The 15,102-nt window shown below is 47.6% G+C and overlaps 2 protein-coding genes and 1 pseudogene across 8 annotated transcripts in view; 2 read left to right on the forward strand and 1 right to left on the reverse strand.

The window, feature by feature from the left end:
- SH3GL1 (SH3 domain containing GRB2 like 1, endophilin A2) overlaps positions 1 to 9,780 on the reverse strand; it is a 38,735-nt gene extending 28,955 nt beyond the window's left edge. For 2 of the 3 annotated variants that reach the window (XM_045589085.1, XM_036459953.2), the window contains exon 1: positions 9,497 to 9,780. In XM_045589085.1, the coding sequence (XP_045445041.1) occupies positions 9,497 to 9,541 (45 nt within the window). In that variant the 5' untranslated portion in view covers positions 9,542 to 9,780. The remainder of the gene's footprint in view (positions 1 to 9,496) is intronic. The other variant, XM_036459952.2, reaches the window with a different exon arrangement.
- A 1,832-nt stretch (positions 9,781 to 11,612) lies between these two features.
- LOC118731470 lies at positions 11,613 to 11,710 on the forward strand (annotated as a pseudogene).
- Positions 11,711 to 12,364: 654 nt separating this feature from the next.
- Positions 12,365 to 15,102, forward strand: part of CHAF1A (chromatin assembly factor 1 subunit A) — a 30,609-nt gene continuing 27,871 nt past the window's right edge. For 2 of the 5 annotated variants that reach the window (XM_045589087.1, XM_036459863.2), the window contains exon 1: positions 12,365 to 12,697. In XM_045589087.1, coding sequence (XP_045445043.1) covers positions 12,397 to 12,697 — 301 coding nt within the window. In that variant the 5' untranslated portion in view covers positions 12,365 to 12,396. The remainder of the gene's footprint in view (positions 12,698 to 15,102) is intronic. The other 3 variants (XM_036459864.2, XM_045589086.1, XM_036459862.2) reach the window with 2 other exon arrangements.

Raw genomic sequence — 15,102 nt, forward strand, 5'->3', positions numbered from 1 at the left:
TCAAGGCTAAAGCTGGGAAGTGCAGTGGGCAGTGGGAACAGGCTTCTCGAGGCCAATGTGTGGTCTAACAGAACATAGAGCCCAGCAAACTCCATTTCTGAGCAGGTTGGGCACTTCCAGGTAAATCTTGGGGCCTTGGGGTCTGGGTAATAAAGATTGCATGAGATGCAAGTCAGGCCCCTCTGACCTAGCCAAGTACCAGTCCCTCTCAACCACAGCCCTGGTGGCAGGCCAAAGGGAACGCCTTTGAGGTTTGATTTCTTATTTTTAAACAGAGGCCCAGTGCACGGGTTCATGCACCAGGGGAGTCCCTTGGCCTGGCCTGTACCGTCTCGAAATCCAGAAACCCTCAGGGGATGTTGGATAGCCAGTCTTGCACAATCCCTGTAGGCCCAATCCTGTGCATTGAGCATCTATCCTCTGATGGTCAGTGAGCATCATAGCAACTGGTTGTTCAGTCACTTAGGCTTTTATATATATAGATCAGCCCTCTCCCCCTCCAAGGCCTCACCAGCCACTCCACTTCCCTGGGGTTCTTCCGGGCCTGAGCAGGAGCCAGGTGGGGGCTGGTGATGAGCCCTGACTCCCTCTCTAAGAAAGAGACCACCCACGACCCTGGCCTATGTGGCTCAGTTGGATGGAGCGATGTCCCAAGCACCAAAGGGTCTCAGGTTTGATTTCCATTCAGGGCACATATCCAGGTTGCAAGTTCTATCCCTGGTCAGGGCGAGTATAAGAGGCAAACAATTGAATCTTTTCTCTCACATTAATGCCCCCCCCCCAAAAAAAAAAATAAATGAAAAACATATCCTCGGGTAAGGATTTAAAAAAAGGAGCCCATGCCAAAACCAGTTTGACTCAGTGGCTAGAGTGTCGGTCTGCGGACTGAAAGGTCCCAGGTTCGATTCCCGTCAAGGGCATGTACATTTGTTGCGGGCACATCCCCAGTGGGGGATGTGCAGCAGGCACTTGTTCGATGTTTCTCTCTCATTCATGTTTCTAGCTTTTTATCCCTCTCCCTTCCTCTCTGTAAAAAAACAATAAAATATATAGTATTTAAAAAAAAAAAAAAAAAGGGGGAGCCCATCTTTTCTGACAACATAGTCAGCAAGCCATAACCCAGGTACTGGGGTTCACATTCCCTCAGGCAGCCCCACTCACTCAGGAACTGGCCTCTCATAAGAAAAAGCACATTTGATACAGATGTGCTTGGCATGTGGCATATGTGTGGGAGACCAACACACTAGGTGCTCTGAGGGTGGAGAAATGAGTGATTAGGGAGATGGCAAAGATAAAGTAAGATACACGCTGGGCTTTTAACGGCAGCCAGTAAGTGAAGAGAGACCCCACGTAGGCTGGGAAAGGTGAGAGGAGCACTGCTTCAACAGGAGGGGGAAGTACAGGCGACTAGGTGGGTCCACGCAGACTGGCTGGCCTAGAGTGTGGCCCTGGAAAAGGACAGGTGCGAACTGAAGCTGGGACCAGGTGGGGCTCTAGAAGGTCCTGAATGCCAGGCTGGAGCTCAAACCGCACCTAGGTCATCAGCCAGGGACATCCTTTTCACCATTCATCCCAGCCCTTTGCTTCTTCCAGACATACTGGCACGACTGCTTCCACTTTTGCACTCTCCCACCCATGCTGTAGCATCTGCTCATTCATGTGCGGGGCAAACATCCCTCCAGTATTTACTGAGTTCCTGGGCACACAGCAGTGGCCAGAAAACATGGTCCCTGACTGCAGAGAGCTTATTTATAATCCAGAGACAAGGATAACAGAACAGTCACACAAGTCTACCTCAGTCCTCTACTGAGAAGTTGCTGCACCGGAGTCTGTGAAACTGGGAGACAGGGGATATGGGATCAGAGGTTCAGAAAGACTCCATGTGGAAAAAGCTGGAGGGACACTTCAAGGATGAACTCCTGTTCACCAGGCCAAAGACAGGAGGTGCTGCCCAGCAGACAGGGCATCTCACACCTTGGGTTATGACAGCATCTCCTGTGACAGCAAGCGCTGCTGAGACTATGGTTGCTGAGCAGGGCTGGCTGTCTCACACACCAAGCATGATGCCCACCAGAGGCCCCATGCAGCCCTTTCCAAAGCAGGCAGGGTACAGATGCTGAGTCAGGCCCACCAGAGGAAACTGCACTGAAATTCAGAGGAAATCACACAGCTCTTTTCCTGCTGGCTGGAGTGTCCACTTGACCCCCCTCTCAGAGCCCAGTCAGCAGGTTTTTCTAGGAGCTAGCAGAAAAGGAAGATGGAAGTTGCCTTCTGGGAAGTGACTGCCAAATCCAGCCTTGTGAAAGACGAGGGAGGGGGACAGAGAGGATTGGGGGAGAAGAGAAAAGCCAGCTGCTGCCACGTTCTGACACTTTCTTCTACCAGCTTTCCAGGGACAGTTTTAAAAGAGAACAGGAACAAACCACCCCAAACATTTCACCAGGCACATTAAAAGGCCATTAGGACTTGGGCACAGGGTGTAGAATCACCTCAATGGGCTCCTAACCCCTGGGGCAAAGAGGCCTGTGGCTTAAAAGTTTCAGCATTACCAGTAAATATATCCTCCCTCTAAAGCTTAGAAACCTCACCCCGCCTAGGGCCTCTGAAACAGAAACAATTTGACTTTCCTCCTGGCTGCTCACCCAGTCTCCACACACTGCTAAAACTTGCAGTTGCCTCTGAAATCCTGAAGAGGAAGTTGGCTGCACACCCTAAATTAAAAACTAAGTTTCTCCAGACTGGGTCAGTCCTAAAATATTTGCAGCACTGAAAAGAAGGGCTGAGAGGGGGCCAAAGGCAGAGCTATCTGGCCTATGTCCTTGAACCAAAGGCCAGGGACACACCATCAGAGGCAAATGGCAAGCCTGGTCACAACCTACAAGCCCTTCCTCTGAGGAAAAGAGCAAACAGACACACATGTGGACTACGTAGTGCAGAAGGTGAGCTCCAGCTCTAAATGCACCAAGTACGCTCAGATGTGGATAGGCGGGTGGGTGAACAGCAGGATTTTCTTGGTTCATTGCTAAGTCTTTGATAATTCTGGGGTCTCAAAAATGTGACAGCCCCCAATTTCTGAAATTGAACAAGGAGAGACTGTAAATCACCTAACCTCACAGGTTGTTATTAAGTGGCACACGGAATATAATTAAGTGTCCTATGGCTTTGCCTTAAAACACACCCAGGGTAATTAGATTCCACGCCACTTGAACTGTGTGTGTGTTTTTCTCTTCCCTTTGAACTGGTCTTTAATATACACATGATTCTGAGTCAGAGGTGAACTTTTGGCCTCATATTCAGCAGTCACAGTGTTGGAATCAGAATGTGAATGTCATGACCCCTTAGTCCTGGTCTGTTAATAACAAGAATGGGCAGGATGCTGCATGGTGACAGAGTACCTCTGTGACTGTGAACAGTAGGTCCTGTGAAAGAGGTCAGGTCAACATGCTCTTTTTTTAAAAAAATATATTTTTTTATGGATTTTAGAGAGAAAGGGAAAAGAGAGATATAGAAACATCAGGGATTAGAGAAAATCATTGATTGGTGGCCTCCTGCATGCCCCCTACAGGGGATGAAGCCTGCAACCCAGGCATGTGCCCTTGACCAGAATTAAACCTGGGAACCTTCAGTCCGTAGGCCAACACTCTATCCACTGGGCCAAACCAGCTGGGACAACATGCTCTTTTTAAATCCTCACCAGAAGATATATTTTTATTGATTTTAGAGGGAGAAAGAAAGAGAAACATTGTTCGTGAGCGAGAAACAGCAATTAGTTACCTCCTAATGGGAAAGAAACTATTGTACAACCGAGGTTATGTGCCCTCACCAACCTTTTGGAGTACAGAATGAAGCTCCAACCAACTGAGGCACTCGGCCAACGCAGGTTAACCCGCTTTTACAGACAGACCCGGGAAATGGGGGTGGGAGTGGTGGGTATGAGGTTTAAAGAGGCCTCTGGTTCCTTTAGGAAAGAACAGTCTCAAACCTCTTTTGCATCTTCTCAGCCCGGCCTAAAACAGGCTGGTTACTCCACCCAGGCAGTGGGAGGAGTGACCCAGCCTGTCCACTGACATAGCAGGATGAGAACATCTCCACCCAGGGTCCCAAAGGGACAAGGCTAAGTCAAGGGTCTTCTTACAGATTGAGCCAGCAGCATGGCTTCCAGTTCCAACCACAAGTGGACATCCCAACAGCCCAAAACCCATCCCATGCCTGCTACCCCAGGAAAAAGGGTCTTCTGGAGATGAGCCACAGCCGCTGAACTCAAGGACCTGGGGTAGGGACCCATTCTCCAGACCTTGTCTGTCACCTGTCATCCCCAACCCATAAGTTCCACACCTTTACTCATGCTGAGATGTAAAGGGCTTATATGTTCCAGATTTTTGTATCTTAAGATTACCTCATGATTATTACTTAACAGGCCAAGCACTTTGCTAGGAAATCAAAAGCATAATTTCACAAACTGAGGTTATAAAATAGGCCAATATCTGCGGCCATTCCAAACATTAACCACATCTCCCAAAAACACTCTTAACAGGTTGAGGTCCTAGGTCCCCAAGGTCTCCCTCCCACCCATGCCTCTCACAGGAAGTTCAATCTTTCCTCCTAGGCACCAAAGAGGGTGAGGGTGGGTGTGGATGTGTATGTGACACTAGCAAGCACCCAACAAACTTAAAAGCTATGTGATATGGTGGTTGTGAATTTTCCTCCTAACTCAGACAAAACCAATCTTTCAGTCCAAACTCTCTCCCTCCTTTCAGACAAAAAAAAAAAAAAAAAAAAAAAGTCAGGCCAGCATTCCAGGCAGCTTCCAGCTCTATCCCTAGTTACACTTTCAGATCTCTCCACAACCCAACCACAAGAATTATCAGATCTCACTAGTAAAGTTCCTTTACCCTCCGCAGTTTCCCAGAAATATGCATATAAAGAGCACCATCCCCTAACTATCAGAGAGCTACTGAGGAAGTGGGCATGACACAGGCAGGTCCTCTCTGGACCAAAATGATGCCCAGGACAGATGCCTATTTCTCTTACTGCTTTCCTCTATAGATTCTTCAACTTCCGTCAGCCCAGGCCTGAAATCCAGGCAGTGGCCAATTCATAATAAGAAGTAAAACTCACTCACAAACTCCCCACTCAAGCCCAAGCTGATTTTTTCGCAAGACCTGAACATTTTCACCAAAGATACTGAAATGGTGTGGAATTTTCCAGCAAACTGCCAGATACAGGCAGACCTTGGGAATACTGAGGTTGGGTCCCAAACCACAATAAAACAAGTCATAATCTTTTTGCTTGGGATGGGGTGGAGAGTGAGGGGATTGCCTTCAATTTGTAAAAAATGCAACATCTCTGAGTGCAATAAAACAGGTGTGCCTGTACTAGTAGCTAGTTTGTTACTAATATCATCAATGAAATTAGAAAATTTTAATTAACATCACGGCCTCACCTGCTAGAAAACAAGTTTCTCTATTCCTGGAGCCAAGTCTAGCTCTCTCTCACACATACACCTGGCTTCTCTTTCTCAATTTAGAAACAACACTGTTATAAGCTTTTGAAATCAAGAACCTGTTTCAAAGCAGGATTTCTCAATCTTGGTGCTACTGACATTTGGGCCAGATAATTTTTTGTTGTGGGGAGGGCTGTCCGGTGCATTGTAGGATGTTTAGCAACCATCCCTGACCTCTACCCACTTGATGCCAGCAGCACCTCTCCCCAAGTGGTGACACCCAAACCTGTCTCAGACGTTGCTAAATGTTCCCAGGAAGGTGCACGGGAGGAGATGAAAGAAGGCAGGGTTAGTCACTCCTGGTTGAGAAGCAATGATGCAGGCTTATTCCTTCTTAAAAATAGCAGATGCCAAAGACACTGGAGTTCTAAAGATTTGGGAAGTGGATGCTGAGTGTTATGTGCATGCCCATCTGTGTATATGTGGTTATCTATGTTTTAAAAACTGAGAAAAGCAGGCAGCTACCACAAGAATGGCCTCAAAGTGATGTTGGGGGCAGAGGGTGTGTAATTATCCTCACTTTTCTCAAACCTTAAAGCAGGGCTTCTCAGCTTCAGCATACTATCTGGGTCCAGGGAATTCTTGGAGTGTGGGCCTGCCCAGTGCACTGTAGGGTGTTGAGCAGCATCCCAGGCCTCCTCCCACTATATACCAGTACCAATTGAAGTTGTGACAACCAAAATGTCTCCCAATATTGCCAATGTCCCCTGGAGGGTGGAGGTGGCCCTGGTTGAAAAGCACTGTTCTGGACAGGAAGATAAATGTCCACAAATCTTTTTATGTAACAAGGGGAATATATTTACCCTTAGGCCAGATAAGTGAGGCCAGTTGAGATCAACTGATTTAAAGCATATTGTCGATTCACACTGATAATTCAATAAATATCAATTATTACATTACTTTTCAACAGACAACCCTATTCTGAGGACACAGAAGAGGATGAAAAATACTGTTCTTAAGATCAAGAAAAGAAACACACAGGGAGTTAGACAAGGCCAGATGAACAATGGAGATGCTGGAGGACTGCAGAAACTATTGCAGAAGAGAATGGAACACAGCCAGGGTGATTCCTGAGAGCACAATTCAACATGGAATTGCTCTCAGATTAGGATATGGCCATTGCTGCAATTCTTTGGGGTTGGGCCTCAGATAATAAATTGATGCAAACCACTAATATACAGTGCATTGTGTTTTCCAGGTTTTGAAGCACTTCCCACAGATCTGAATGTAGGCATCCTGTTTCCCCCTCAGAGAAAAGGCTCTGGTGGCTGGCCTGAGAGGCCCAGCTAATTTGGGATGGGATGGACCACCAGCACAGACCCTGGGGTGAGGTACGGAGGGCTTTCCAGAGACCTGTCTGTGTGAGGAAACAGAGCAGCCTGTAATCTTTCCAAGACCTATGGAGACACCAGTCCCGCAGGAGGAACTACACCGGGCCAAGACAGTGAGCAGCTTCCCGGGGTACTCCAGTCAAGCACACGGGGGTCGGATGCCTGCTGAGCAGGTCTAATCTAGAGCCAGATCACTTAATTTCATCCTTTTAGGGCAAAGGGCTGTACTCTCAACAATAATCCTAGAATCCCTCTAGATCAGGGGTGGAGAACCTTTGTTCTGCCAAGGACCATTTGGGTATTTATAACATCATTTATTTAATATAATTCACTTGATATAAACTTATGTTACTATGAAAAAATTCCTCGATTTACTGAATTTCAAGTCCCGCCTGTGGTTGCCTTGGCAGGGCCAGACCAAATGATTTGGCCAGAGGGCTGGATGCTTCCTAGCCCTGCTCCAGATAAAATCTTTTCTCCTCGAGGGTTTAGCAATCATCTGGGTCTACAGACTGACCCCAATTGTCTTTAGCCCTAGACAACCACTAGGGTTGTGACTTTTCCTTTTTTTTTTTTTTTTTTCATTGATTTTTACAGAGAGGAAGAGAGAGGGGCAGAGTTAGGAACATCGATGAGAGAGAATCATCGATCAGCTGCCTCTTGCACACCCCCTACTGGGGATGTGCCCGCAACCAAGGTACATGCCCTTGACCAGAATCGAACCCGGGACCCTTCAGTCCGCAGGCCATTGCTCTATCCACTGAGCCAAACCGGTTTCAGCATGACTTTTCCTCTTAAGGGATAAGATACCAGCTGTGGCCTGGCTGGTGTTCTCACTGGTTAGAGAATCAATCGCACACTGAAGGGTCTCAGATTTGATTCCTGGTCAAAGGTGGGTATCTGGGTTGCAGGTTTGATCCTCACCCCGTTTGCAGCACGTATGACAGACAACCAATGGATGTATCTCTCTTACACTGATGCTTCTCTCTCTCACTTCCTCCTTCCATTCCACTCTCTCCAAAAATCAATGGGAAAAAATATCCTTGGGTGAAGATTAAAAAAAAAAAAAAAAAGATACCAGTTGTGTTATTAGAGATTTGTTTCTCTTTTATCCCAATGGATCTCTTCAAATCAGTACAGTCACGTTTGCCAGCAAGGCCCAAACAATTCCTAAGACTAGCGCTCAGTCCTCCAGGGAGTCTATATCCACACAAACAGCACACCTACGGTTCATAACCTGGGATGCAGGGACCAACAGAATTCAAGGAATCTTAGGCTTCTTGCCCCAATTTCCTACAAAACCTATATAATTGGTTACATGTAAAACACATATATTTTTGGATTCAGCATTCCATTTCTGGGAATTTATCCTATAAATCCAATCCCTTCTGTGAGCAAAGAGTGTCTATTCACCGTAGCAGAAAACTACTGGAAATAATCTAAACTAGGGGTGTCGAACTCAATCAGAGAAGGGGCCAAAATCTAAAATCCAGCCTAAATCGCGGGCCGAATGGTTTACTGAACAGTCATAAACTGTCATTGTGATGGAAACGCAGCAGAGTGCAGTGATGACAGCGCGGTGCGGGCCACATTGCAAGGCCTGGCAGGACGGATTTGGCCCGCGGGCCTTGTGTTTGACACGTGTGCTCTAGGGGTTTGTTCTAGTGCAGTAATGCTGGGGCAGGGGGAAGAAGGGGTTCCCCAGGGGCAACTGGCAGGGACTGGAGACATTTGTGGATGTCACCCCCGGGGGTGCTCCTGGCCTTGAGCCAGAGATGTTGCTCAATATCCCACAGAGCCCAGAATACCCCCTCCCAACGGAGAGTGACCTGAGGTGGAGATTTCTGACACATTTAACGAAACACTCAAAGAACACAGGCCTCTGGCTACTAGGAGTGGGGAACTTCCAGCCGTGGGAGAAATCATTTAATCTGGCCCTACCAAGGCACCTGCAGGTAGGACTCGAAATTCAACAAATCCAGGAGTTGTGTTGTTTTTTTCATAGCAACATAAATTTATTTTAAGTGAATTATATTAAGCGAATGACGTTATAAATATTTAAATGGCCCTGGGCAGAAAAAAGGTTCCCCATCCCTGCTGTAGACTATGTTCCATACCTGTGTGTGTTTTTAAAGGAAAGGCGGACACATATCTTTGAAAAGAGACATAAATCGTCAGTGACAGTCCTTGTCTTAGGGTAGATGGTCTGAACGCCTGACAGACTGGAGTGAGGAACCGACTTTTTACCCTTTCAACTTTGTACCGGGTCCATCCAACGGGTTTCTGTTGTTGGCTTTAAAGAACTGATCTAGACACACATTTTTCCTCTTCCTGGACTGGCTGGCAAGAGTCCTGTTTCTTCCCTTTGTCTTTCCCCGTCCCTGCCCTTTTAGAGGGGAGGAAAGGGGGTGGGATCCGCAACCCAGATCAACCTCCGGGGGCCTCTCTGGGGTCTATCCAAGGAGACTGGAGCCCACTAGGCGGGCAGGATCCGGACCACCTCGCACGAAACCCCCGGCCTTCCTGGGCTCTCCCGACCCAACGAAGAACACGCGCCAACGCCGCCCCCTTGGTGTCCCCGGCCCGCCGCCGAACCAGAGCCGGGCCTCGCCTGGCCCCTCATTCCGGGAAGCCCGGGTCCCGGAGCTCGCCCTCCGCTCACCTGGCTCGCCTTGTAGAACTGCTTCTTCAGCCCCGCCACCGACATTCTGCCTTCCGCCGTCGTACTTCCCGTTGGGACCCAGCGAACCGGAGAAACAGCGCAAGCGACAGGCTCCCGGGCGCCGCCGAGCCCCCGCGCGCTTCAGCTGGCCCCGTCGGCACCGCCTCCGCAGCCTTCACGCCAGCTCCGCGCCGCCCGGGCGCAGCCTCAGCCCCTCTCGCGCCCGCGCGGCCAGGATATTACATGGCAACCGCACACTTCCGGCGCCGACCGGGCCTGAGCGCGCGCACGCAACCAGCCGGCCGGACGGCGCACGCGCACTTCGCCTGTCTCGGAAGCGTCCGCTTCTGCCAGCGAGTGGACCGGGGAGAGTCTAGAGCGGCCAGGGCGGCTGCAGCGACCCCTAGAAGCCGGGAGGTGGCTCTATCTGACGCCTTGGGAAAGGTGCTTAAACTTTTCTGGAGAGGTTGGGGAAACTGACTGAGTTTATAAATATCCAGATAATTGTTTATTAATCTCAGCTATACCGAATTCCATCATTCGGGTCGTTTAGTCCTTACCATCCTACCCAGAACCCTGCCCTGTGTTCATCCAATCAGTTGCTCAAGTCAGATGTCAGGGTGTCGCTTCTATCTCATTTCCACTATCTCCACTGTCCTTCGCCCTGACCAAACCAACCACCAACTTCCGCTCTGTTGTACCCATCTTCGGGTTTCCCTCTCCAATTTATCCCCTATCAGGAGGCCAGAAAGGTGCTTTTGTAACAGAATTTAGATCACGGCTCCCCGTTTAAAGCTCACATACTGCCCTCAGAATACACTCCCAACTTCGTAATATGGCCTACAAAGCTTGCATAATTTGGCCTCCATCCACCCGCTGATTTGGGGGCTCTCTTCTTATACTACAGTTCAGGATATCTGTTGCTCTGGGCCTTTGCTAATGTTCCTATCTTGCACATTCTTCCCTAATATTTCTCCCCATTGTTTTGTGTATTAAAGAGAAATTTGCTTGGAATATCGCCTCTTCCAATAAGCCTTCCTGGATTCAACGTGTTTATTGATAGTGACTTTTTTTTTTAATCCTCACCTGAGGATATTTCTTTTTCAGATATTGCTTTTCAGAGAGAGAGTGTAAGTGAGGGAGGATGAGAGAAAGACAGAATATTTATGTGAAAGAGACACTTCGATTGGCTGCTTCCTGGGGACAGGGAGCGAATTGGCAACCCAGGTACCTGCCTTTGACCCAGTATCCTACCCACGACCTTTCCGTGCACTGGCGGATGCTCTAATCACTGGACACACTGGCCAGGGCATACTGATAATGACTTAAAATCAATTTTTATTGATGAAAATTTATTGAGCCCTAGCCAGTTTGGCTCAGTAATTAGAGCATCTGCCCACTGATTGAAGGGTCCCAGGTTCCATTCCTGTCAAGGGTACCTCCATTGCAGGCTGGGTCCCCAGCCCCTATTGGGTGCACGTTGCATGTGTTAGGTAACCAACTGATGTATCTCTCTCACATCCATCTCTCTCTCTCTCTTCCTCTCTCTCTCTCTCTCTCTCTCTCTCTCTCTCTCTCTCTCTCTCTCTCTCTCTCTCCTCTCTCTCTTTCTCTTCTCTCTCTCTCCTCCCTTCCACTCTCTCTAAAAATCCATGGAAAATAACTGTGTCAATACTTGGGTGAGGTTTAACAAAAAATTTTAAATTTAAAACAGAAAATGTATTGAATAAATAGGAAATTAATAATAAGTCAGAATGAGTAAGTTAATCCAAATAGAGGAACAAGAAAGTGACTAGAGCTAAAGTGTTTGCAGCTTCAGTGCTGAAATCTCTGACAGATTTGGGTAATTTTTTGCAGCAAAAGGTTACTGAAAGTTTCCAAATGTCTAAATAGAAGGTACTGGACTAGATCAGAGGATTATTTCAGAGTATGCAAGCCCCAACCTCCCCCACTGAAGATCCTGAAGGGGTTATTATAAATGGTTTGAAAAAATACCCAGGTAATAATGATGGGCAGCCTCAACGGTGATCCACTGGTCTAGATCATTGCGTATTGTCAGAATATAATAAACTGTAATTGCAAAAAATAAAAAAGAAGGAGGAGGAGAAAAAAAGTCGTTCTCGCTTCAGCAGCACATATACTAAAATTGAAACGATACAGAGATGGCCCTTGCGCAAAGATGACACGCAAATTCGTGAAGTGTTTCATATAAAAAAAAATTGTAGGAACTTCTTGTTGGTGTGCCAGTCTAAGATCTGAAAGTTGGGTGGAAATTAACCAGCACAAAAGGTGTGAAAATAGTTTTCTAGGCAAGAAACAGCTTATGCAAAAACCCTGAGGATTAAATCAGAAACATCTATTTCATTAATTCCCTCAGAATGTTTAATGTATATCAAATGCTGCCCAGATTTTGTCTTTGTTCATATAAAACGTAATTTATAATCTTTTTAAAAAATGTGATTTGATTGATTTTTAGAGAGAGGAAGTGAGAGGGATAGAGATAGAAAAATGAATGGGATAGGCTGCTTCCTGCACGTCCTCTACAGGGGATCGAGTCCGCAACCCCGGCATGTGCACTGACTGGGAATTGAACTACCGGGGGGCAGTAATTTGTAGACTTAATTTGTGTTGCTATATTCAGCCGATGTCCAAATAGAATAAACTCACAACTTCAATCTTCACCTAACTTGCAGTTTCAGGTTGTCACCTGCACCCTACGTAAAACGTTTCGTCATGACGTAAGAGCCTTGGACCGCCCTCCTCCTAAGTCCCACGCACTTAGCCAATTACAGTGTCGATCTCTTGGCTTGACACCTCCTACGCCCAATCGCAGAACACCTTCTTCCCACGGTCCGCCCAGAGAAAGCCCGCTTCTCCGCGGGAATATCAATAGGGGAGCTATGGGAGGAATGGAAGCCACGGATCTCGCGAGGATACTTCCTGCGCTCCCCATTTCCCGAGGCGGGACCTCACGTGATGCCCTCTTGTCCAATAGGCGCACGGGCTGCGGGGGTCGCCGCGGTTCCCGCCAAATACGAGCGCGGCGGCCGCGGCTGGAGCGGCGCGGGCGGGAGGGCGAGCAGGAGCCGCCGCCGGAGCGTAGCCCGCGCCTGCGTCGCCCGAGGGGACCGCGAGCCGCTGCCGGGACGATGCTGGAGGAGCGGGACTGCGGGGCTCCGGGCGCCAGGGGAGCGTCCGCAGGTCGGTTAGGGCCCTCGCGGCGGGGTAGTGGGGGCGCGGCGAGCGGCCCTTATGGGCCGATTCTAGTGGTTGGGGACAGACGGGCCTCCCGGCCCCAGGACGCTTCTTTGAGCCTGATGTTCGGTTGGTGGGGTGGTTCCAATCCCGATAAAGGGCCTTACGATCAAAGGGTGCTCTCCTTGAGGTTATTGTTGGGGCAGCGACCATTCCCTCCCCACCCCCCCGTGTTTTTGCGTTAAGTTCACTCCTCCGGGGCCCTCTGCGGTGACGGGTCTTTGTGGCCAGGAGAGGAAACTGAGACCCAGGGAGGCGAAAGGGCCAGGTCTGCAGGTTACGTTTGTGTCCCCTGAGCAAGTAGGACCCTGCAACCACCCTCTGGCCGGGTGGGGAAACTGATATCCGGGGTCACATGGGCTGGGAGACCGTAACAGTTGTGTCTGATGGTTAGGGCAAGTCTAGGTAAGGGGCCTGCATGGTGGGGATGGTCAGGAAGCTGGGACTCCCGCCTTCTCATCCTTCTGGATATGAAGTGTCTTGGGATGGGGGTTTCTAGTACCCAACAGGCCCTGGAAACAGGGTGATGAACCAAAGAAGACTAGCTTGCCCTCTGACCAGCTTGACTCCTATTTTATCCCCAACTCTTGGCACAATGCTTGGTACATAGTCGGTGCCCGATATGTGTTGGTTGACTGAATTAAGAATTGTTAGAGACATCAACTAGACTAATTCAGGGTTTCTCAACCTCAGCACTATTGACATTTGGGGCCCTCCTACGCACTTAAGGGTGTCAAGCGGCATCCCTGGCCTCCACCCATTAGATGCCAATAACGACCCCCCTCCCCAGTTGTGACAACCAGATATATCCAGGGATTGCCAAGGGTGGGGGTGGGGGCGCAGGACCAATGCTCTAATTGTTTCCAGATTTGGGGATTTCACAAAGTATTATAAAATTCATATAATTAAGTTGGGGAGACTTATTGTCATTGACAGTCATTTGACCCAGTAAGGTTGTTTAATTAAAAAGCAAAAAGAACATTACCTGCTATGACCATACTATTATAAAAGGAAAGGATATTTTAATGCCAAGTAGAATTAGAGGGGTTCTAATGTCAGAATAAAGAGCAGTGGTGAGTTTATACTTACGTGTGTGTTAATTGTGTGTGTATCTTTGAATAGTCTGGATTCCTGGGTGGGGTCGCTTTTTAGGTTGATCTGAGCTTCCTTCTGGGCCCACATCACTTCTGTTCCACTTGCATCAAAGCTAGTGACTCAGGACCACACCAATAAATCCTTGTAATTGTCCTAAAAATAAATTTAAGTGGCTAAAGATTATATATATTTACTTGAGGTGGGGGGAGTGGGAATCCATGTTTTTGGTAACTGAAAACTTGAGAATGGTATTGTCTTGGAATGGGTAGAAAGGAAGTGAGTCTTCTGAGTACCTTATATTTCAAGCTTGGAGGAGGGAGAGCAGGTTTCATCTATGAACAGCTGAGTTTTTCAGAAAGCCGTGCTCTGCTTTTAAAAAGTATTCACTTGTATGCATCTTTTACAAAACGTACATAGATTGCCCAAAATAACCTAGATTTTTCCAAGCCAGACCTCCTGGCAGGTATGAGTTTCTAAGCTTATATTTAAAGATACTTAGTCATTTTTGCATCATTTTTTAACATCATTAGGTGTTTTTCTTGAGACTTATTTATTTATTGGTGCAGGTAAACTTTTCGTCATCATTATTACTGGTTTAGAGAGAGGAAGGGAGGGAGAGAGAGAAACATCCATGTAAGAGAGAAACAATAATCTCCCACACACACCCCAACTGGAGCTCAAACCTGCAACCTGTGTATGTGCCTGATTGGGAATCAAACCCATCACCTTTGCGTTTACAGTATGACACTCCAGTCAACTGAGTCACACTGGCTAGAGCTTCCTTTATTATTTTTTGACAGTGCTTCAGCTCCTGCCTGACCAGCTCAAAATGCTTTAAGTTGTATTACCTTCATAAACTCATTTATTTTTTTAATATAATTTTATTGATTTCAGAGAGGAAGGGAGAAGGAGATAGAAACATCAATGATGAGAGATAATCATTGATCAGCTGTCTCCTGTATGCTCCCTACTGGGGATTGAACCGACAACCCACAGACATGTGCCCTTGACCGGAATTGGACTCGGAACATTTCAGTCCGTAGGCTGACTATCTACTGTGTCAAACCAGCTAGGGCCATAAACTTTATTTTAAAAGAAAATAAACCCTATTCTAATTTCATAGAGCTGGTTGGATTTCAGGTAGATATTTTGAGTTCCTATTAATGGTGACTTGGGTGATACAGTGTTTTCTTTTCTCTTCCTCTACTATTTCCCTCTTCATTGTTGCTGTTACAGTGTTCGTTGCTTTCCCCCTA

The sequence above is a fragment of the Pipistrellus kuhlii genome, unplaced genomic scaffold (genome assembly GCF_014108245.1).
Source record: "Pipistrellus kuhlii isolate mPipKuh1 unplaced genomic scaffold, mPipKuh1.p scaffold_m20_p_30, whole genome shotgun sequence".
Taxonomy (NCBI): domain Eukaryota; kingdom Metazoa; phylum Chordata; class Mammalia; order Chiroptera; family Vespertilionidae; genus Pipistrellus; species Pipistrellus kuhlii.